This window comes from Mandrillus leucophaeus, unplaced genomic scaffold (genome assembly GCF_000951045.1).
Source record: "Mandrillus leucophaeus isolate KB7577 unplaced genomic scaffold, Mleu.le_1.0 Scaffold188, whole genome shotgun sequence".
NCBI lineage: Eukaryota > Metazoa > Chordata > Mammalia > Primates > Cercopithecidae > Mandrillus > Mandrillus leucophaeus.
The window spans coordinates 1607360-1631169 of record NW_012101898.1 but is presented as its reverse complement, the minus strand read 5'-3'; the positions used below and the strand labels follow the sequence as shown (position 1 = coordinate 1631169).

Below are 23810 nucleotides of genomic sequence, written 5' to 3'. Positions count from 1 at the left end.
GTTTTGATCTCCATATTACAGGACATGGAAACTGAAGCATAAGGTTAATGGTGGAGCGAAGATTTGAACCCAGGCAATCTGGATCCAGAGTCTGTGCTCCTACTATCTATGCAAGGTTGCCTCTCCTAAACTAGTGTTGCAGCCAGGGTGGATCACTGGGACTTTGTAGGCTGAGGAACACCGTAGATGGTTCTCACTCTTTTGGACTGAGAAAGGAAACACTCAGGCATCTAGCAACAGTATTTAACCCCTTCAGTATTTAGGAACTACTTACCAAATGGGTGCCATCTGTCATTACTTTTTCTGGCTTTATATTTAGGATGGGATCATTTTTGTATTTTCATTAACATATTCCCCATCACATAGCTTTTAATATTTTCAAATACAGAAGTGAAGACACTTGGGGGTTACGTTTCCACCGTGGAGACCTTTATTGTAATGTCCTCCATGACCTCTCCACATTTCAGGCTAATGAACTGAAGGATGAGATACCGTATGTTCACAGCATGTGAGATTTTATAGCATCGCATTATGTGCTAATCATTAGATGCTTTAGGGGAAGTTAATTCTGTATTGACTTTGTGTTCCTAAGTTTCACCTAATTGGCCGACTGTGAACTAACTTGTACTTTTCCATAGCAGCGCTCCTGAAACTTACCATAGTCGCTACTCAATGGCCAAAACAAAGTCATTGCCTTTATTTAGTAGGATGTATCTTGGCCTTCACAGTGAGTTTATCCATCACTTGGACAATGACTATCTTGGTTTCTGGCCTTTCCACTACCTAGTCCATCAGTAGGTAATATTTATATGGCTCATACTGTGTCCTAGGTCCTCGGGATAGTGAGAGAACAAAATAAAATCTCTGTCTTCCAGTTACTTGCATTCCAGTGGGTTAAACAGGACTCACACAAGGACATCAACTGACTATCATAATCTAAGTCCTGTTATTCCTCCCATGCAAGCGTACATATCCAATATCACTGAGATGACTGAGGACAAAGGCCTCTGGAAACTATTTTGCTGTCGTTGAGCTCGCCAATATATTTTATTCTGTCCCATTACTGAAGCTTCCCAGCCTCAATTTACCTTCTTTGAAGGTACTGAATATACCTGTATCTGTTTGCCTATGGAATATTTTTGTTTATTTATTTACTTGTATATACCTAAGATGTACAACATGATATTTTGATGTACATACAGCACATTAAAAGAAGAAGCTGTGAAAATTGTAGATCCTTTAAATCAATTTCATATAATAGGATGTAAAAAAATCCCCAAACTCACAAATATATCAGTCAAGCAATTTTAAGTATTTTTAAGTGATATGAAGAAGAAAAATAATAATGGAATCTAATGATGGAGTAGAAGGGAGGTGCTTTAGCCCGCCTGGCCAGGGAGGCTTTCCTGCAGAGGTGACATTTTAGTAAAACCTGAATAGTGAGAAGGGACCTTGGGAGAATCTAGAAAAAGATCTAGGATCTAAGGACCAGCAAGTGCCATCTGCAAGGTGATGAGCTTGGTGGGTTTCAAGACCAGAAAGCAGTTCCATGCACATGCGTGCATGTGCATGTGTGTGGTGGGAGCACAGGGAACAGGAAGGCTGGAGATCATGTAGAAATAGGGAGGTGGCCATGAAGGAGGGTTTGTTGGTGGGGGTCAGGATCTTGCATTTTAGGGAGGTTGCAAAGAGATCTATTGGAAATTTTTGAACAGGGAAAAATTACTTAACCAGGTGAGCTCTTTACAAAGATTTATCTGGATGCAACACAGAACATGGACTTTTGAGGGGCATGAGTGAAAAACACCAAGGCAAATTAGAATAGCTTCTGCTAAGTCCAGGTGAGAGAGGAAGGTGCTTGAGGTGGGATTGCAGTAGCAGACGGGAGAGAAGGGGTGTGATATACATTTTTTGAGGCAGCAGTGACGGGATTTTCTTATGGTTTAGAGTGTTGTGAGGGGGAATTAGAGCAATCCAAAATGACTCCAGCTGTGATGGCGAAGACTCAGCCAAGAAGCAGGTTGGGGAAGGGGGACCACCAGTGGTTCGCTTGGTCCTGGTTAGTTTGGAGGCAATTCTTTGTCTCAGGTAGAGGTGAAGGGGCAGATGGAAGTTGCAGTTTCAGGCACAGGTTGAAGGTGATATGTACACTTACATTCACCAGCTGGGAAATGTTATTTAAGTCATGGGACTGAATGAGCCATGGGCCCACCCCACCCCTCCACCCCTGCCTCAAGGAAGGGTGTATAGATGACGGACAGAGGAGGGCACATGACACGGACAAAGCTGTTGTGGCATTTGCTGGATTAAATCCTGGTCAGTGAGGTCTCTGGTCCCAGAGTCAGTGAACGATGCTGCAGCTAGTTACTTAGTGAAATTTTCATCTCTAAGAAAACACATTTTCAGGCTGGATAAGAAGTTAGTTGGTAGAAATAAATCATCAGCTTAATGTCTTCAGCCGGATGACCTGTGTGTCTAGCCTGGGTCCCAATCCTTAGTCAACAGACAATTCTTGCAGAAGTGAGGGGACGGCAAGATGACCCTGGGTTGTAGGACCAGGGACTTACCTGTTAAAAGTTTTACTTCTTCCATTTGGCAATGGGACCTCCTTGAGTCCTGACTCTACGTCTGTAAAATAGCAAGGAATGAGAATACTTATCGTACAGGGTTATTTCAGGAAACCTGTGAAAGATGTTTGAGTACTGTACATAACCTACTTTGCATTTCTTGTATCTTTTTTTATTGTCTACTTAGTGAAATCTTTGATTTTTATAGGATATGTCTTGGTAATTTTTATTTTAGGATGGATTTCTTATTTTTATTTTTAATATACTCACCAAAAATGATAATTAATGCTCTAGAGGTCTGACTTTTTTTTTTTGAGACCAAAGATTGTGACAAGTTTTAATTAACTCAAATGTATCAACATTGACATGTCTAGTCCATTGGATTTAAGAGGTTTCCTCCGATATACACCATGTTATTCCTGGCTAAAATCTGCAAACATCACATCAGAGGCCTTTCTGCTAAATAGTCTAGTTTATCTAAGCGTATTAGCAGTCTATTTACTGTAAATTTTTCTGATATTTTAAGGTATTTGTATTTCTTAGCCTAAAATTATTAATTCAGTAAGTTTCTTTCTGCTGTGAATTGTAATGTCCTCCTTTTTTGTCCTTTGACATTTCAAGTGGTTCCAGCGAATTATCTGTGCTGGAATAACTTATCTGACCCCCTCAGGGTTTGTACATTTGGTTATATCTTCCGTCTGCTTTCATGTTTCCAGGTCCAGGGGACCCCCTTTTTTTTTAGTCTGTCTGGCTATAGTAATCCCTTCATCCCTTTGACCATTAATTGGAAAATTATGACATTTAGAAAGGACAGTTTTCAAAACCATGGGATCTTTGTATTTGGACCAGATGTTAAGAGAATTTTAAAAGAGGGATAAAACATCTGTGACAATGAATGGCAGAGTCATAGAAGAAAAGGGAACTTGGATAGCGTTTTAATGGAAGTGCTAATATTGTAAAGAGGTACAGAGGTAAGGTAGAGAGGCACATGTGGAGTTGCATTCTTTTTCTCCATCAATCCACTTCTCAGGTGTTGACTGTTTGTCTGCACTATGTCCAGTACTGTCTGGAGACTGAGGTTTTCATAGCCTTGTTTTAGAAGGAGGCAGATACACAGGTAATTGTAGTTCAGGATGATAAAGGCGGTAACAGGAATAAGAATCAACGTACAGTGGGGTCAGATAGGGACGAGAGAAAAGTGGGAAAAAATTCATAGAAGGCTCCTTAGAGGTGATGCTTAAGGGTTGAGATTAGCAGCAAGGAAACTCAACAACAACAACAACAAATGGCTGAAATTGCAGAGGTAAGAAATACAGGATGTTGGTCAGGATGGAGAGGAGGGCCTGGATTCCAGAAATGGGTAAGGAAGGATTGTCAAGACACTGACAAAATGAGGAGTGAGTTTTGGGAAGATGGAGGAGGAGGAAATGGTGGGTGTCCCTTGAGCTCTGAGTTGACTGTCTGAGTGATGGTGTAGTCAGTTATGAGAGGAAGTAGACACAAGGGAGACAGCTGATGAAGACAGATAACGAGGTCTGCTTTAGAGCAATTATACTGGCTTTTTAATGTAAATACCCCTATTTTGATGTAAGGGTCTAGATTGTTCACAGAGGTTGGGGAGAGGGTCTAGATTTGAGAGCCACCAGTTTTTAGAGACCATGTGAAATCACATGGGTCTGAAGAAAAGGGTCTGAGAATGTGTAGATGGAGAAAACAATGAACATTCAGAAGAGATTGGCGTGTACTTTCATTTGAGGAGAATGCTAGGTGTGAAGTAAATGCAGGGAGATTGGGGAGTTACAGAATCCAGGGAACAGAGGATGTCAGGAGATACTCCAGGAAAGGTCAGTGGTCACAAAGGCCATGGAGATGACTAGTTCCGTAAGCTCCCTGGATTTCACAAGCAGGAGGTGATCAGTGATATTGACCAGATTGATGACAGTAGAAGGGTATCGTCTTTACTTCCCACTGTGGTAGCGTTGCTTTTCTGTCTGGGCATAGACTCCACATCGCGCGGTGGATGAGAGAGAAAATGGCTCTCCGTTCTTGTACCTCTTAGCTAAAAGTGAATGAGAGCTATGAATAGTAACTTCATATGGTGAGCGCCATTTATAACTGGAATATTTTAGTGTGTCCACATGAATTTCCTGCCCTGAGGAAACGTCTCTAGGTAAATTCTTTCGAAATTGCCCAGGTAGTTACATTGCCTTGAAGGCCCATTATTTAAGTCCTTTTTTCTTTTTTTCTTAGAAAGGGCTTTTGTTGGTTTAGCTGACACAGAAGTAGATTGAATGAACTTTCACTTAGTTTTAAAACCTGCTGACAGATAAAATTAATATTGCCTTTGTGTAAATAATAATTTTATCTAATGGACTTCATTTATTTTTATTGTTCCTCCAGGCGATCTGGAGCTAAACAAGGGGAAGAAGACAAATGTGTAATAACAATTCCCTTTGAAGAGAGATATAAAAGAAGGTCACTGGAGCCGAACCATTATTGAAATGTATAAAATAGTTTAATGTTTGCTTTTTTCCATTTTATATCATGAGGTCCTTTTATATAGCCATAAAATTCCATCTCCTCTGGGTTCACATGTGATGAAAATCTATGGGTAACAAAGCCAACTTCTTCAATTACCTGAAGGTGGCAGTCAGTGGTGCTTCTGGAGTTAAGGGTGGCCCGTGTTTCAGTAACACATTCCTAAAGATGTTTCCCTAGTTCATTTATGACAAACTTCTTTCAGCTGAAACTTGGCAATCAAGACACATGGGTTCAAATAATATAAAAAAGATCTTGTTTCTCTGTAAGTGCACTATAAAAATTGAAGAGATGTGATATATTTGTTGGAACATCCTGATTCCCCTTATGGGCTATAAGAGGAAACCTTTAATTTCACTGTATTTCCCAAATAATAAAATGTTCAGTCATTGTTTTTGAAAAAGATTAGAAGAATCTATTTACTTGAACATTGCATTAACTTAAGTTTATTGTTTTATTGATTCTTCATTTAATTCTGTTTCCTGCACTGTACCTAGAATATCTGATACAACAGCAAGAAAAGAGCATAGATTCATTTAATACATTCCTTCTAGTCCTGAACACACCGGGGCTTTGATTCTCCTGGATTGTTTATTCCTGCTTCATTGAACACTCTAACTTGAACCTCTTTAAAGATCACGGTTTCTATATTCCCCCATTCAGGAGGATTTCTTCCTTCTTTGTTTCCAACAACTTTGCTTCTATTCCTACTTTTATTTCATAAATATAAAAAGAGGTTTTTCTTTGACGACTCTGAGTTGTGATCTGGGAGTGCTGGGGCTACCGTCCTCTTCATCCTCACTCCTGTCTTAGAAAGCTGTACCTGGTCCACAGAAGAAATCCTTCAGTATGGCTGGATTAATACGGATTACGGACACCCTGGAGACACTGCCTGTTTTCATGCCTTAAGTGCGTCCCTAATTATTTTCACTAGAGACAAGACTATGCTCCTGGTCTGGGAGTGATCAGGTCATGTGACCTTGTGACCACAAGTATGTGGTTTTAGAAGCTTGAGCAGGGAGCTCAGGCTGTAGAATATAAACAGCCAGAAGGTAGCAGGACCTGTCTTGATGCGGCCTGTCACGGCACCGTTCACCTCACATGCACTGTTTAATCTCTCTGAGCTATAAAGAGGGAAGAGAGACTAGGTGATTTCTCTTTCCTCGTTCACCTTCCAAATTCTGGGAGTCCTTGGGTCGTTTCTTGTCTCAGATGCACCAAGGGCCTAAGCCACCTCACAATGGGCTCACTCAGTGGCAGGGGATGGGTGGATTATAAATGGCCCGTAGGACACTAGTTCTCTTTTCTCGGATTCATTCAGGCAGCCAATTCAGCATGTTGGAGCACATACACTTGGCATTGGAACTATGTGTGGATTGTTTACAATGAAAGAGAGAAGCAACACTTAAGACTTAGAAACACAAAAGGTCTGGGTCTATCCAAGGCAACCTTTCACATGGAAGCAGTGGTGTGGCAGGCACTCTACTGTCCCATCTGGGTTTCTGGAGAGGAGCTGCCACTGCGGCCGGCGTCAGCCACCATGGTGTGACCATGGAAGACAGTCTGTACCTGGAGCAGTGGGAGGACTAGGCAGATGAGGGGCTCATGGCATCAGCAAGGGTGCAGATGTGGCTACTGAGTGTGCAAGGCTGCCTCTGAGGACCCTGGCGAGGCGAGAGGGACCACAGGGAAGGTCTTGCAGTGTGAGTAGTGGAGACAGATTAAGAAGAAACTAATTCTCAGCGATTCCTGGAAAAGCATGATTTTCTTTGAAAGGCAGAAGCTGAATCCTGGGTTCTTGAATAGGCAGCAGTATTTACTGGGCAGTAGCTGACAATCATGCACTGGACCCCATCTTTGGCTCTGACAGGATGTGTAGGGCCTGGCTTTGGGGTTGGTTGGTTTGCTTGAATGATTCTTTAGTAGTTCTGCTGCATTCAGTCTGGGAGGGGACTCCAGTGTCTGTGTGAGCAGTTCATCTGATCCCCTAAAACAGGGGTAAGAAATGGAAAGAACAAATGCAAAAACAAACATTTGAAAAGCATGTTCCAGCTGGGCATGGTGGCTCATGCCTGTAATCCCAGCACTTTGAGAGGCTGAGGTGGGAGGATCATGTCAGGAGGTCAGGAGTTCAAGACCAGCCTGACCAACATGGTGAAACCCTGCCTCTACTAAAAACACAAAAATTAGCCAGGCGTGGTGGTGTGTGCCTATAATCCCAGCTACTCAGGAGGCTGAGGCAGGAGAATTGCTTGAACCCAGGAGGTGGAGGTTGCAGTGAGCCGAGATCGTGCCATTGCACTCCAGCCTGGGCAAGAGAACTAGACTATGTCTCAAAAAAAAAAAAGCATGTTCCAACTCTGCAAATCTTGGATGTTGTGTTTTCTACATTATAACAAGCTGTAACTGTTCCTAATTAAGAGGCACACATGCAGCAATCGCCTCTAATACTAGCTTCAGCCTTTTGGTACTAAGGATGGTCCTGCTGTGGCATGCATGGGGCAGGACTTCCTGAGACATCTCTGAGGCCACCTCACTGGGTCAGCTCGCTCACCTGACTCCTTTGTCCTCTTGCCAAAGGATGTCTCTAATGCCATCAAGTAGGGGATAGGCCCAGGAGGGGTTTGTGGGCTCTCTGGACTGTAACAACAGATTAGGCTACATCCATCTTTATGATAGGCCTATAGCTCAGAAGAAACCCAGCCTCCTCTGAAAAGTACATTAAGCTTATGTTGGATCTGTATTTATTAATAACTGGTTAGACACTGTTCCCTAAGCAAAATGCCTCATGGAAGCTTTTATTTCTTTGATTTCTTTTTTATCTGACAGCAATTTTTTTTCCTAAAAGGAGCAGTTATTTTCTGTCCCCAAAGCCTATTCAGTTTCAGTTGTAGCGTGGGAGTGAATGAGAAATGTTATTTATTGCACAAACACTTCTATACAGAGTTGTACTTATTTAGATGAAGCTTATAGAGATATCCTCCTACATCAGGAAAATAAAAGGAAGTTTAGGGGTTTCAGGGGTTTTGAAGTAGAGGCACCAAAAATGCTTATATGTTGTCGCCCAAACTGGCTTTCTAGAATAAATCTTCATATTGGCAAAATCATTTGTTTCATATTAACTCACGTCATATATTTTTATTTTTCTAGAGTTGGTAGGATGATGTTAGAACAACTTTGATCCTTTGAAAATTCCTTCATAATGTGTTTCCCAAATGTAGCACATAGTTAAAATTAACAGAAATTTCATATATTTTGAAATTTTGCCTGAATGACTCAACACAAATTTAGTTTGGTGTTTTAGATAAGCATATTTTGAATAATCTTTCAAGTCATGGCAGCTCATTTAACTTCCAAAGAGGGAAGTTATCTGTGGATGTATGCATATGTATGTATGTATGTATCTCTCTATCTGCCTATCTATCTATCTATCTATCTATCTATCTATCTATCTATCTATCTATCTATCTATCGTAGAGGTTCTCAACCGGGGCAATTTGGCAGTGTCTGGAGACAATTTTGGTTGGTGCAAAGTTGACCATGGGAGGGAAGTGTTACTGGCTCTAGTGGGTACAGGCTAGGGATGCTGCTAAAGGCATGGAATAGCCCAGAACACAGAATTATATGACTAAAATGTCAATAGTGCTGAGCTTGAGCACTAAAAACCCTGGTATAAATGTGTTCCTCCTACACCACTGAGAGGCAAGAGCTCCATGATTCAGTACAAGATGGACCTGCTGAGTCCAGGAAGGAGGTACCTGCTATTTAAAGCTGAGTCTATTTAGAGTAAAAGCCTCTTCAAGGAGTTAGCTTTCCATGGTAAGCTGCTCAAAAAAGCCCACGTCTCTACATGAAGACTATAAATGCCCTTTCCTGTCACCTTACCATAATGATAGTTTACAGTACCTTTAGTTTAAGAAAAAAGGTAATATGTTACAGTCTGAAAATTATAAACCTCAAAAAATTACCTGTTCTCATTAAATGTTCTTTCCTAACATGACAAACATGTCATTTCAGCTCATCACCCTCGAACTACGTGTTCCATTTTAGCTGCTCGTTCTCTGTATGTGTCATTTCCCCTCTTCTCTAATTGTCGCTTTCCAAATCCCAAGGAAAGAGCATTTCAGACACTTGTGTTATTTTTCTCTTCCTTTCATTCAGGAGGCAAAGATGTTAGGGCTTCTAACGTCACATGTCTTAAGATCAGAGTGGGCGGCATATTGTAAATAAAGGACAGTTTCAGTCACAAGCAGGTCTGGATGATGCCCTTCATCAGTAGCAGAAGGGGAATCTATGTTGGCTTAGATGTGCACGTTGAAAAACTGTGTATAAGAAAAGAATGTGCTCTTAGTCCCTAGTTGATTTGCATTCATTCTTGGAGATAATGGCAGGACAGTGCTCCAATCCATTTCCATGATGGCTTGCTGCTCTGTGAGAGTGAACTTATCAGTGATATGGCTCTGGGTGGCTGTTGGGTGCCAGGCATGGGTGTGAGTGCTGGGCATCATGCTTACTACAGAGCTAGCATGTATTAAGGGTTGATTGCCACTTCATCATCCTTCTCCTTTTATCTTCATCATTGCTGATCTGTTTTGATGTGTGACTGTGATAGTTTACCTGAACTGGTATGGGTGCCCCAAACCTCCTTGCTTTTAACAGGATGAAATCACATCTAAAGCACCTCTAACAAGTGTTTATTTTAAAATACATAATTTGATAGTATTTCATATCTTAAGTCTTAGGTCAGGAGGCTCAGAAAAGATAGGCTACTTCATCTGGTTACCTTTAGACTGGAATTCTAAAGCGTACTCCAGTGTTGCACACTGTAACTCCTTTTCAAAAGTGAATCTCATACTTTTAATGTTATAACCCAGGGTCAATGAACATTTGCTCATCCATTGTCCATTACCGTGCTCTGTGCTTGGGCAGGGATTGTGGGCTGGTGGATAGATGAGCCTCTGGCTCTCCGTTTTCCTCCCTAGCCCATCCTCTACCTTCATGCTCAGCATCTCTTGTTCCTACAGAGAAACTATACTCTTCCCTTGTGTTGATTTGCAGTCCCATTACCTATTTCTCTGCCCAACCTGAATGTTTTGGTCAATGGGAATGTTGTACAATTCCTTCCATTCTTAAGGACCCCAACCTTCTGCCTGCTCTGAAGTTCTTGGTCCTGGTGAGTCTGTACTTGGCTTCCTTATATCAGCTCCATGGTTGCTGCTTGTGGATGCAGTAGGCCTTACCTCATGCTGCTTGGTTCCTTTGCAGATTCTTACATGCTGGGTATGCAGTTGTCACTCAGTAAATATTGAGGGAATGAGAGACTCTAAACTCAGCTGGACCTTCAGGTTTCTGGTTTATTTATATTGAACCAACCTCTATGAAATTAACCCATAATTTTTCTACTCTTCAATTTCAAAATTTAAATTACCATGTCTTATCCTTCCTCCCCATTTGGTTGACTCAAAAAATACAGACTGTGAAATTTGATACACCCTCAAATCTATGTTTTCTTTGTCTTGAAATCTCACCATTTGTTCAGGTAGTAAGCACTCCTTTTTAAAGAAGGCCTCTTTCCTTTCTTTCACTTTCTTTACTGGGACCCTAATAGCTTCCCACCCCAGTTTTCTCTGGATTTTCTTCCAATTCCTCTCTCTTTTATATATGTATTTATTAATTACCATTTTTATTATTTAGAGACAAAGTCTTGCTCTGTTGCCTAGGCAGGAGTCCAGTGGCACCTTCTCAGCTCACTGCAGCCTTGAGCTTCTGGGCTAATGCAATCCTCCTGCTTCAGCCACCCAAGTAGCTAAGACTACAGACACACACTACTACGCCTGGCCACTTTTTATTTTTATTTTTTGTATAGACAAAATCTCATTATATTTCCCAGGCTGGTCTCGAACTCCTGACCTCAGGTGATCCACCTGCCTCAGCCTCCCAAAGTGCTGGGATTACAGGCATGAGCCACCATGCCCGGCCAAGTGTCTTAAACTTAATGTGCGCGCACACACACACACACACACACACACACACACACACACAATTCTAATATCATCTAAACAAAATCCCTCTGTTGATTTTCCTATTAAAATGAATCGCATCACGATCCTTGAAGTCACTTACATTATCTGTCTTAAGTCCATCGGTGTCTCTTTGCTCTGTGTTCCCAAAATTTAGCAGATTATAACAACCACTCTTTTATTATATTTTGCATTTGTGGGGTCAGGAATTTGGGCAGTGCTCAACTGAGAGATTCTTTTGCTCTCATAGTATCTACTGAAATTACTCAATGGGTTTCAACTTCACTCATGGCTGGAGAGTTGGGCTCACGTGTAATCCAAAAACTGGAGCACCTAAACGTGTTCTCTCTAGCATGGCCATCTCAGTGTATTTGGACTTCTGACCTAGTGTCTCAGTGTCTTAAAGAATGTGTTCTAAGCTGCAGGATGTAGCAATTGCCAGGCTTTTAGGGCCTGGGCTTGGAAACTAGCACAAGATGACTTCTGTTGTATTCAAATGAGCAGAGCAGTCACTGAACCAACCCAGATTCTAGGTGGAGAACATAGCTCCACCTCTCAGTGCGAGGAATGCCAGAATCTGTGGCCATCTTTAATTTGCCATAGTTTCCTTTACCCACAGTCGTCGTGTACTGTGTTTGCCTTTTTATTCCCATTGACACCACCAAAGTCACTGCTTCATTTATTTCTCTTCTTAACAATTGTAATGGCTTCAAATTGACTTCTCCATTTCTATGCTCTCATCTGCCTAATTTCCTAGGTACACTATTGTGATAATAGCCTTATTAATATTAATAAGATCTTCTAACATTAGTATACTATGGTAGCTTGTCGCCTAAAAATAAAGACCTCACACCTTAGTGTAGTTTGCCCTCTAAATCTTAACCTACTCTGTAAGCTCTTCCCAATGCTTCCCTTTAAATTTCCTGGATCGAGTATGGCACACCATTCCTAAAACATGTTGCATACCTCTTCCTCTTGCCCCTCCACTGTGCCTTTTCATTCTCTTCCTTGGGGATGGAATGTCATTCTAGAAACCTCCATTTGTTGAAATCCTCCTTATCCTCCAGCATTACACTCAGATTTGAGCCCCTCCATGGACCCGTCATAGATCCTTCTCTGTAGCAATCGCACTCTCCCTTGACTCCCACAGCACTCCCGTTCTTTTTAAGATGTGCTGACAGCTTGGATCATAGTTATTTTTACAGGCTTATATTACTTTAATGCTTGTTAATCATTTAAATTGTTCATAATCTTTAAAGTTTCCCGGCATAGTACTTTTATTTCACCCAGTAGGTGCTCGATATAGATTTTATTTGATTCACACTTGATCTCTAGCCAGATATTTTGCAGGCAGATTATCTACAATTTTAAAAGGTTATCCTGCATCACAAAATACAGAATTTAGCAAATCGTGATGATTTTTTAAAGTTGTGTAGCATAATATTCATCAGTTTATTGGTAAAAGACAACGGCCATGGCCTTCTTAAAAATAAGTCTTTTAAATGTTAAAAAGGGATGGGCAGGTATTTGTAGGGTTTCCACATATAGACCTGTGTTTGCGCAAAGGGTTAGGACAGGTGGCCAAGGGAAATCCAGCCAATCCCATCTATTAATCTACATTCCTTAGGAGTGAGTGTGATGACAGTACTGCTTAAGCTTGAGCATTTCTCGTTTAAAACAAATGGGCTATATCATGCAATTATTGGGAGAATGAGAGGTCTGTATTGAGATACACACACTCACACATGTATTCATACAGCCTGGGATATGACGTAGACAAAATATGCTGGTCTGAGCCCTCCAAGCTCTCCTCTAGCTCAACAAAGTGTAACCTTAATGTTAGTGAGGGAGTTTTACCAGAAGACCACCCACCGGAAAATGAACTCACGGTCATCTGATTCTTCTCTTTTCTGTGTTTTAGGCACTTTCCACACATGAGGGGAAGAAGAGCTTCTGTTTAGAAGACACGAGCCCAGAGTCAGAGGCCCCTTGCCCACCATGAAGGGAACCTGTGTTATAGCATGGCTGTTCTCAAGCCTGGGGCTATGGAGACTCGCCCGCCCAGAGGCGCAGGGTACGACTCAGTGCCAGAGAGCTGAGCACCCAGTCATCTCCTATAAAGGTAAGGGAGCAGCAAGCACTGAATGCAAAGCCGTCATCTAAAGGCACATTCTGTATTTAGTGATAGAAGATAATAGAGCATCACAAATGCTGTATAATCCAGTGATTCTGGTTTTAGACATAGTTTTAAATAAAGGTAAAAATACAAAAACCTCTATCATTAGAATTTCATATCCAGAAACTGATCGCTACCTTAAGAAGGATCTAAGACAGGGATGACCAAGGTAAAAAATCTCATTGTTTCTCTTCACCTTTATTTAACAGGTACTGCAGGCCTCCTAAGTGTTTGAACCAAAGGATAAAAATGTGACCATAAAAATAACAACAAAACTAAGGAAAGCCTAAAATTTTTCACTATGACATTTTCCTGCAATGCGTTAGTCTTGCCACAAACTTACCCCTTTGTTTCTATCTAGCATTGCATGGCAGCAGAATTGTTTTAATGCCCCACATATCTCTATGGATTGGTGGGATTACATAATTAATCTGTATATCCACTCATTTATTCTTTTATTCATTGAAATTTATTTAAGGTCCTTCACATCCGGGCACTCAAGCATTCAGAGTGGAAAAGAAAATAGACTTTGTCCCTGTCCTCAAGGAATTATATTATCAGGCTAAATATGATGAATCAGACATTGTATTTCAGTAATTCATGCAACAAGTGGTTTTATATTTTGTTGCTTTTAAAACTTGTATCAAACACTTTCAAATATCTATAGAATTAGTAAGAATAGTCTAAAGAGCATTCATGGCCCATCCCCATCCTTTTTCATCTCAATTTCCACTCATGCTTCATCTCACATCCACTAAATTATTTTGGAGGAAATTAAAAAAAAATTAAATAATTTTATCCATCAGATTTCAGTTTATAATGCTCAAAGATAAGAAATTCAGTACCATTATCACAACAAACAAACAAACAAACAATAAATGATTTCATGACATCATCAAGCACCCAGTGGGCATTGAGAGATCTTTCATGGGTTCAGAAATACTTAGGCATCTTTTGACCAGTTAAGTCAAATCAGGATTTAAGTGAATTCCACCCACTGCCATTGGTTGGTATATTTCTTGAGTCTCTTTTAATATTTTACTTTTATTTCATACCCTTTGCAAATTACAGAAACCAAGTTCTTTGTCCTGGACAGTTTCCCACAGTCTGGAGTTTGCTCATCTCATTCTGATTGTATGGTTCAAATATTCCTCTTTCCAAAGAGGTCTGTAAATTCCTAGTAATCTCAAGACACCTGCTGAGATCCAAGTTTGGATGTTTTTGTCTTGACTATATCATGGGTAGTGCTGTGTACTTCCTCCTTCAGGAGGCAGAGCATATCCCGCTGGGAAATGATCAGTCATTGATGATCAGTGCCTCAATCTACTGATTCACCCATGGGCACACAACTGGGATTTTCTCATTTTATTATCTTGCTTGTTCAGTGGTTAGAATACTTCTATATAAACTGCATTTCCTTCATCAACTATTTGAATATCCTGAAGGTACACTTTATGCAGGAAAGGCAAAATAAATGGTCCCCGCCCCTCACCCATTTATACTTTTATTTTTTTTAAATATACAAGTATGTTGGTTCTTTAATATCCCAGAGGTCATTCATTTGTCATCCAAAGGGGATGGATAAGATGTTATGTTTGCCTTTTTCTTATTTTGATTATTAGAATTATTATTAATACACGAATTTTTACATATTTGATGTATTTTAATCCATGTAGCTTACATCCTTGTACACGGTGAAATGGTAGCATTTTAAGCCCAGGGTAACCTCTTGAGAGTGGCTTCTGGATTCTTCTGACTCCATCCAAGTCATCTTTGAGAGCTTCTTTGCTCTCTGGGTGTCAAGATGTTCCTATTCCTTTTACCTATTTCTTTCCGTAGATCTGGGAATCGCTCATTTCTGGATGCTTTGAGCACCAAACGTGCCCACGGGTCTTCTCAGTGGACAGTGCTAAGAAAAGCATTTTAAAAATATACCATGAACTTCTCCTGGTACTTACAATTCATCTCCAGGACTCTAGGGTCTTTGTTAACCTTTCCCATCTCAGTGTTTATTTCTTCCTTGCACAAAATCTCAAGTCTCTGCAGACCAACCTAATTATTTATTTGCCTTTTTCCTTTAGTACACACTCAGTCATTTTAGAATAACAGCTCCATGCAACCCTAGTTGTTTTTGATTATTGAAAAATCTTTAGAATGACTGTTTTCTCTCTGTTTTTTTTTTTTTTTTTGGTCCTCACAGTAAATATTTCACTGGAAAATTCTAGCAAAATTACTGCTTTAAAATCAGTAGAAATAATTTCTTTCTGTGTGGTTATGGCACCAACCCAAGACCCAGTTACTATCATTTGTTTAATTTTTCTATTGATTTTTAGAAATTCTTAAAATTGACATTAAGTTTTTATGCAGTGTTTCAAAGTCAAATTATTGAAGCAAAAGGTGTTCAAAGGAATCTGACTTCACTTCCTCTTTTCTTGATCCTATTCTAGAGCTCTTTATGAATTTAGCTATTTACCTATATTTTATGGGTTAGGCTACTTTTGTAATAGAAGCAAAGCGATGGGAAGGGAAACATCACACACCGGGGCCTATCATGGGGAGGGGGGAGGGGGGAGGGATTGCATTGGGAGTTATACCTGATGTAAATGACGAGTTGATGGGTGCTGACGAGTTGATGGGTGCAGCACAACATCATGGCACAAGTATACATATGTAACAAACCTGCACGTTATGCACATGTACCCTAGAACTTAAAGTATAATAATAAAAATAATTAAAAAAAAAAGAAGCAAAGCAGCACACACACACACACACAGATATATATATATTTGTATTATCTTTTCTTAGATGAAAGGTGGCTATTACATAGACTTGTCTCTGTGTAGCATTATTTTAACCTAATGGTATATGCTGTAGCCTACTCTCTAGAAGACTGTAGAGATTTATGTCATTCTTTTTTTTTTGTAGCTACATAGCTTCCCCTATGTGATGAGCCCTAACCTAATCAAAAACTCCTTATTGAGAGATGCTTAGGTTATTTTCTGTCATTTGTGACCATGGATAGTGTTTCAGTGAGTAGTGCCTCCTGTAAACATTATTTAATATTTTTTGCAAGTGTACCGTTGAATGAGATTATTAGAATTGGGATTTCTGAGCCAAAGGGTGAATGTATATGTGGTTTTGGAAATGTTGCTCAATTATCTTTCATAGAGGTTGCGCCACTTTGCATTCTAGTTGCCCTGGATATGAATACCTGTTTCTCTGCCGCCTTTCCTGCAGAGTACACCATCAGGCTTTGGGATTTGGACAAAACTCAATGCATAAATGGCATCTCAGTGTATTTTTATTTGCATGTTTTTAATTCGGAGTGAACATTCAATGAACATTTAGGAGAAACCTGTTGTGTACAGGGTCTCTGCTAGATATTGAGGAGATCAAGAAGATGCTCAGTTCCTATTAAAAGGGTTTAGACTATTTCTAGCAATGGGAACCAAAAGGGCCATTGCATAACATTCTGTGAAGGGTCCTAACAGGTGCCTGCCTGTGTTGGGTGCTGCAGAGCCTAGGAGAGGGGGCTCTCAGCCCACATCCTGGGCTGTAGGATGGTGGTTGAGGAAGGTTTCTAGGATGAAGCCATGCCAGAGTTGCATCCCAAGTGATTGTTAGAAGGTGTTTACAAAACTTGTGAAAGGAGAAGTTTCCATGGAGAGGAAAAGAGCAAGTGATAAGCCCTGAAGTGAGAGAGGAAACACTGCAGGTCCTGGCAAGCCTCACGTACAGGAAGTCAGGACATCTTATTTTAAGATATGGAGGAGGAGGTAGAGGGCATGAGGCTCACATGGCAAGTGGGGATTCAGAGGTGCCTGGCATTGGAAGGCATATAAACAAGTTTATCCTCTATCTGGAGGATGACAACATGCTGTCAGGAACAGCCCATTCTGAAGCTGCTATTGAGACCAACGGGAGGAGGAACTGCATTAAGGGAAGGGAGGCAGAAATGTAAGGAAGAGGTGGATTCTGGAAATTGGAAAGGAGTGTGGTTGAGGATTCAGTAGATGCAGAGCAGGAGCAAGGAGAAAGCCCTGACTGCAATCCCCACATTCTTGGCTGTTGATTCCATATAGAATCAAGAAGAGAAAGCAGATATGAGCGGTGTGGTGATTTTAGATGGAAAAGGCTGAGTTCCTGTGAGCCACCAGATGGAATTAACTAGTTGAGAGCAAGCCTTCCTGAGAACCAAGAAAGGGGATATTTTCAAGAGGGCGGTGTCCAGCAGAGCGTCAGATACTGCAGAGTGTTCAAGGCAGGTGTGTGCCAGAAGGAAGAGTGACACACTTGTCCTGGTTTTCCTGGCACTTTCCTGGTTGCTTCTGTTCTGGAAAAGCCAGGACAATTGGTCACTCTGAGAAATTCTGTCAGCAGCACTGTATTAGCTGCCTAGGGCTGCTGTAACAGATTACTACACACTAGATGGCTTAGAACAACTTAATTGTCTCTTCTCACATTTCTGAAGACCAGAGTCCAAAATTACGGTGTTTGCAGGTCTGTGTTCTCTCTGAAGGTTCTAGAGAAGAACCATTCTCTGCTTCCTCCTAGCTTCTCATGGTTGTCAGCAATATTTGGCATTCCTTGGCTCGTGGATGCATCACTCCAGTCTGTTAGTCTGTAGTCTCATGGTATCCTCCCTCTGTGTCCCTGTCTTTTTGTCTTCTCTTTTTATAAGGACATAAGTCATGTTGAACTTAGGGCAAACCCTAATCCAGTATGACCTCATCTTAAACAATTCATCTGCAAAGGTGCTGTTTCCAAATATGGTCACATTCAGAAGTACCTGTGGTTAGGACTTCAGTATATCTTCTCGGAGGACACATAAAAGGCAGCATTTATCAGAGCAGTTTCAGCGCAGGGTTGGGGGAAGAAACCAGATGGTGATGTGTGTGGGGATACATCGAAGGTTAGGGACGACATGATGGATATAAAAGGAGAGAAGAACTCATGTCAGCCATGCAGGGACATAGGGCAGGGAACAACTTTTAAAAGAGCATGACTTAACCATCCTCAAATGGTGATGGGAAAGAATGAGGTGAAGGAAGAGGCTAAAGAGAGAGGAGCGGGGAGATGATTGTTTAAGCAGAGACCCCGGTGCTGTAGGAGGGGATAGCAACTGGGAACAGGTGCCCAGTTAAGTTATAGGAAGCCAACTCCACCTCCAGTGAGCCTGGAGGGCAGGAGGCCAAAGCACCCAGGATGCAGGAAAGCTGGTGGGTGGGGGTGGATGCAGGAGAGGAAGGAGTTCCTGAGGATCTCTGTCTTGGCTGAAGAGGAGTAGGTAGGTCCCAGGCCAAGAGAACAGGGCCTTAGAAAGGAAGTGCTTCTCTGAGGAGAGAATAAAACTATTTTTCACACACACACACAAAATGTCGTGTGATGTTATGGGCCCACTCAGGCCTTGAAATGGCTGATGTTACAGCTGAACAAGTGGCCTCCGCGACTCCCCGTGAACACTTTTTTGTAAGGCACTATTCCAAGAAACTTTGAGAAAGCAGGATGAAACATTGACCGGGGGAAATAAAGGAAGAACCAGATAATCTTGACTTAAAATCCTGATTTCCATGCATGTTTAAAATGTCATGATTTAATATTATGCACTGGAGGCATTCTGCACAGGATGCTACTGATGAAGGACTGGATGCTAACAGAATGGCTTCATGGAACTTAGCATGTTCTGTCACAGTCTTGATCTGATTTACCTGGCTAGGCAGAAGATGCTGTTATAATCTTTTTTTTTTCCAGCGTCTGTGAAGTATTTGCCACTGCAGGCTCCTCCTGTCTAGTGGAGTTCATTGCACAACACACTTTTACAACTTGCTGTGTTTGCAAGGTTACTTGTTTGACTGTATTTTCTGGAGTATTTATCCCTGATTGTGCAGTGGCTGCTAAAACACCCTGACCCATTACAGACGCACCGTTCACACATATGTCCTTGTCATTTGCTCAAACGTCTATTCCAATAAAGACGGAAAAAAATCGTGACCCTTCAAGACAGCGTGTTTCTCAGCGTGCTTACTGATTCTCAAAACCATCTCTGAAATTAGTTTTAAATGTTTAATGTCTACTTAACGCGATGTGCCATATTCTGCTTTTGTTTGTTTATTGATTAAAGTTTACTCAGTATGCTGGCTATTTAGAGAGCAAGCTCCTGTTATAGGAATTGGTCTGTGGGAAGCGATTTCACATTATTCACAAAGAAAGACCACCAGTGATGTGAGTCATGCTGTACTTTGCTTGGGTCCTTCATATGGCTGATTTGGAGGCCTTTCTTCAGGCTGTTAGCTGGCAGCATTTAGCATTAATGCCTATGATTACTCCTGCCTGCAGAATCAGGCAGGGCCCTATTGATTTCCATTCCCAGGTCCCAGCGATCTTTATCTTTAACTCCTTGATGTTCCTGTAGAGTGTCCTCCTACTTATGGGTTTATTGATTGGCCTGAGAATTGTTCTGAAACTCATGGAAGAGCTGCATGGACTCATGATAGAGGATTTGCAACATTTAGCTCCAGTGCCTTGGGAAAGGCATGGAGGGAATTGAGATGACTGCTCCAGCTTGGGCCATCCCTGGGACTGGGCTGGGGGTTGTACTTGGTTTTCTGCTGCTTCCCTAAGGATCTTGGGTTTTAACAGCTGCCTTTATCCCCGTATATAGTCTTAGGTGATTGAAAAAGCAGTGACTGAAAGTGACCAATTAGGATTTTAAACTTGGGTTTTATTCCCGTATCACAGTATGAATGATTATTTTTTCATGGATCCTATATTTTCCTTTCAAAACGTATCATTATATGACGTTATATGTATGTGTGTGTTGCACGCATTGCTTTGTTAGATGTTGACAGGAAGAATATCTGATAGGTTTTGTAACTCTGAGCTGGCTCTTTTTCGCATTCACTCACTGTGCCCCCAGCCCCTCTCCCAGTCTAAGGAAGCTCTTTCTGCCCTTCTCGAATGTGGCCATGTGTACATTACATGTTGTCATCATAACTGCCTTTCTTACCTGTTTTCCGGCCTCTTGTCACTCTTCCCTTGACCCCTGTGCCGTCCTGTGGGCCACTGGCATTGTTCAACCTGCCACCTGCTTCTCCTGTGGCTGGAGAAGGCGTAACATGGGCAGTGTCAAGCACAACAAACTGTAACCTCTCAGAAAATGAGGGAATGCTGGATGAGTGAAGGAGATGTTTCTGTGCTAGGCTCCATGTGTGTCCACAGCTCCATGTGTGTGACGTGGCTCCACACATGTGTGTCTCATGGCTCCATGCATGTGCCGTGGTCCCATGGGTCTTTCACAGCTACATGCATGTCTCATGGCTCCATGCTTGTCTGTGATTCCATGCAGATCCCACAGCTCCAGGCATATCTATGTCTTTATGTGTGTCCATGTATCCCTGCATATCCCCATCCCTCCATGTGTGTCCACGGTTCCAGGCATGTTCACAACTCCATGTATGTATGTCCCATGGCTCCATGTGTGTCCCATGGTTCCACACATATCCCATGGTTCCACGCATGTCCATATATCCTTTCTTGCCCCATGGCTCCATGCGTGTCCCACAGTTCCATGTGTGTCCATGGCTCCATGAGTATCCCATGGCTCCATGCATGTCTCATGATGCTCTGTTTCCTCTCTGGGTTTTGGCTGTCTGGTGTCTAATGCACCAAGCAGTTTTGTGGAGTCATGGTACTGGCTGAGTTTAGCCTCTTCATTAGGATACAGCAACCTCATTGTCACAGGAAGGGCTGCAGTAGAGGATTCCTTGAGTCCCTCTGAGATTCCAGAGGTTTCTGAGTCTGAATATATATTTCTTGGGTAAAATTGCTTCCAGTATCTCTCTGTTCATCTAGTCTCAGATCTACCACTCTGACCTTTAGAAATCAGAAATGTGTGTGATTGCATGATAATGTCCTACTTTCTCCAAGGAGGAATTAAGAACATTTATTTTAATTAGAAACAGATAGCATGACATTATTTTTAATATTTAGTTTTAATATTTTCATATGAATCTGATTAATGTATAGGAAGACACTGCTAATTGTTGAAAACTCTCTTGAACTCAACATTTTCTCTGTAAACTAAAATTTACATAAACCAAGTGTGATCTTCACTTGTTTCACTATAGAATATGACTTATCCTCCTAAGAGTTTACTTGGGGAGGAAACGTGTTGTTATGGATCCTTAAATATCCTTTGTTCCGTGAATAATTTGTCTTTTCATTGTCATGCACATGACTAGATGTTTTATGTGATGTAATGTCAAAATCATATTGACAAAATATTCTAATCTATTTGCAAAAGAACCAGCTAAGGTATAACCACATTGCCTGCTTTTTACATTAAAAAATGCATTTGGGGATACGTTTCTGATTTTAAAGTCTGTTGTCAGTTTTCTATCTGGAGAAATGAAATGTTTTTAAAAAACCACTTTTCAATCCTGTAATCTAGGTATGTAATGATTATTCAGGAGTGCACAGAGATATTAGGAGAAAATGCTGCATGTAACCACTCTAAGTTATTAACAAAGAGAATTGGTTTTAATATGTAGACTGGGCTTTAATGTTGTTATTGATCTTTGGCTCATGAGAGCTGAGAGGGTCCCTGTTGTGCATTTTTATAAGCAATAATTAGACTCTGATGAAAATGGTTTATTGAGTTTTGAAAGTTATTAATAACTTTCATGTTAGTTTTGCATTCTAGAGCCACTAATTAAATAATTTTTTAAGATTGAATATTTATATTTTATCTTCAGGTAAAATTTCAGTTGTTTTTTGGTTGATTTGTCTCAACAGGGAGATAGTTTTTATTATTTTAAGTCTTTGAGTGGACTGCTTTATAAGTAAAGTTGTGCAATGTGACTGAGTTAAAACTGGGAATAAGAATTTGTAAAGTTAGAATCCTGATTTAAAAGAGTGTTTCCATTTGGCCTCAAATGGTACGTTATTGTATTTTATTTATCTTTAAGTATATTCTAATCTTTCTAAACATTAAATAGGCAATTCATCTATTTCTCATACTGAAGGTAGATAAAAATCCCTATCTTATGTACAGAGGAAGAGTTGGAGATTAAATGTGGGGTGAGTAACGTTTTAATTAGGCAGTATTTTTCTTGGATTATGTCCTCCTGTCTTCTCTTTATATCAAAACAAGGTAAGCCACCTTGGTTACATTTGGGAGACAAAGCTTATGCCATCTGCAGCGGACAGCAATGGTGATATCTCTCTGTTACCAGCACAACAACAACAAAAGAGTGCATTAAGGTTTCCAAATATTATTTAATTTAGTTTTTAATTTAATCAACACTTTAAATTTGTATTTTCTTGAATCTTTTTTATGATTGACTAAAGAGGGGCTGGGAGGTAATCTCTGGCTTTAGGTGGAATTATTCTTTATTTTTGCTCTCCCAATTCCTTCATATGACCCAGGGGCAAGTCTAATCACACATGTTCCATGAGTGAGACAGTGTTCTTATTCACAGTGAAGGGCCCTGCCAGACTCATGCTGTCATCCACAGTGACGTTGTGTGCTAAAGCACCAAAATGAATGGATTCCTCTAATCCCCACTGTAAAAAGTCGGGGTAACAATATTTGACCCATCCTACCCTGAAAATACATCTGGGTATGCCTTAGAGAGGCTCTAAACCCTGTTAACTAAAATCAATGAAGCAAGACCCTGACGCCAGGAACAGCTGAGCAGAGTGCTCATGGCAGCTCTCAGAGGTGATTAATGATTGTCATTTTCATTTGTATGTTTGATTTTTTTGTGCCACTCAATTCTCTGGCTTCAGCACAGAGCATTACTTATTTAAAGATGAAAGCAGAGGTCCAGTTCATTAATAATTTACTCGATATTTATTAAGTGCTTATTATGTTCCAGAAATTGTTTTAGTTACTAGGGTTACCCCAGAAAGTAAAACAGAAATAAATCCTGGCCCACACTGAGTTTACATTTTATTAGGAGAATCAGACAATAATAAGATATAGACATGTAGTAGAATTGGTTACATAGTGATAGGGTTGAGGAAAAATAAAAGGCAGGGAATGGGTTAAGTGAAGGAAGGGGTTCGCAACTTTCATCATGATAACGAGGTATGCTTCTAAGCTCCACCGCTGCCTTTTCTTTTTAGTTTGTTCTGCAGGGAAATGCTGGAAGACCTACACTACAAGAACTCAAAACAATGATGTAACTGCATGAGGAAAACTATAAGGCAATGAACAGAAAGCAGAGATCAGAAATAGGCCCACATATACATATATATTGTCAATTAACTTTTAATGAAGAGGCTATGGTAAATCAATGAGGAAATGATAGTCTTCAACAAGTAGTACTGGAAAAATTGTACATCTCTGCAAAAAGTAAACTCTAAATATTGCTTCACACAATATGCAACAATTAACTCATAGGGATGATAGACCTAAGGTTAAGAGCAAAAATTTAAAAACTTGTGGAAGAAAACATATAAGAAACATTTCCAAAAGTTTGGATTAGGAAAGATTTTTTATTTTTT

At 40.6% G+C, this 23810-nt stretch overlaps 1 protein-coding gene across 1 annotated transcript in view; it reads left to right on the top strand.

Moving 5' to 3' along the window:
- The first annotated feature begins 12874 nt into the window (after positions 1-12874).
- Positions 12875-23810, top strand: part of SEMA5A (sema domain, seven thrombospondin repeats (type 1 and type 1-like), transmembrane domain (TM) and short cytoplasmic domain, (semaphorin) 5A) — a 372837-nt gene continuing 361901 nt past the window's right edge. The window contains exons 1-2 of the mRNA XM_011978059.1: positions 12875-12963; positions 13047-13247. Of these exons, the coding sequence (XP_011833449.1) occupies positions 13124-13247 (124 nt within the window). The 5' untranslated portion in view covers positions 12875-12963; positions 13047-13123. The remainder of the gene's footprint in view (positions 12964-13046; positions 13248-23810) is intronic.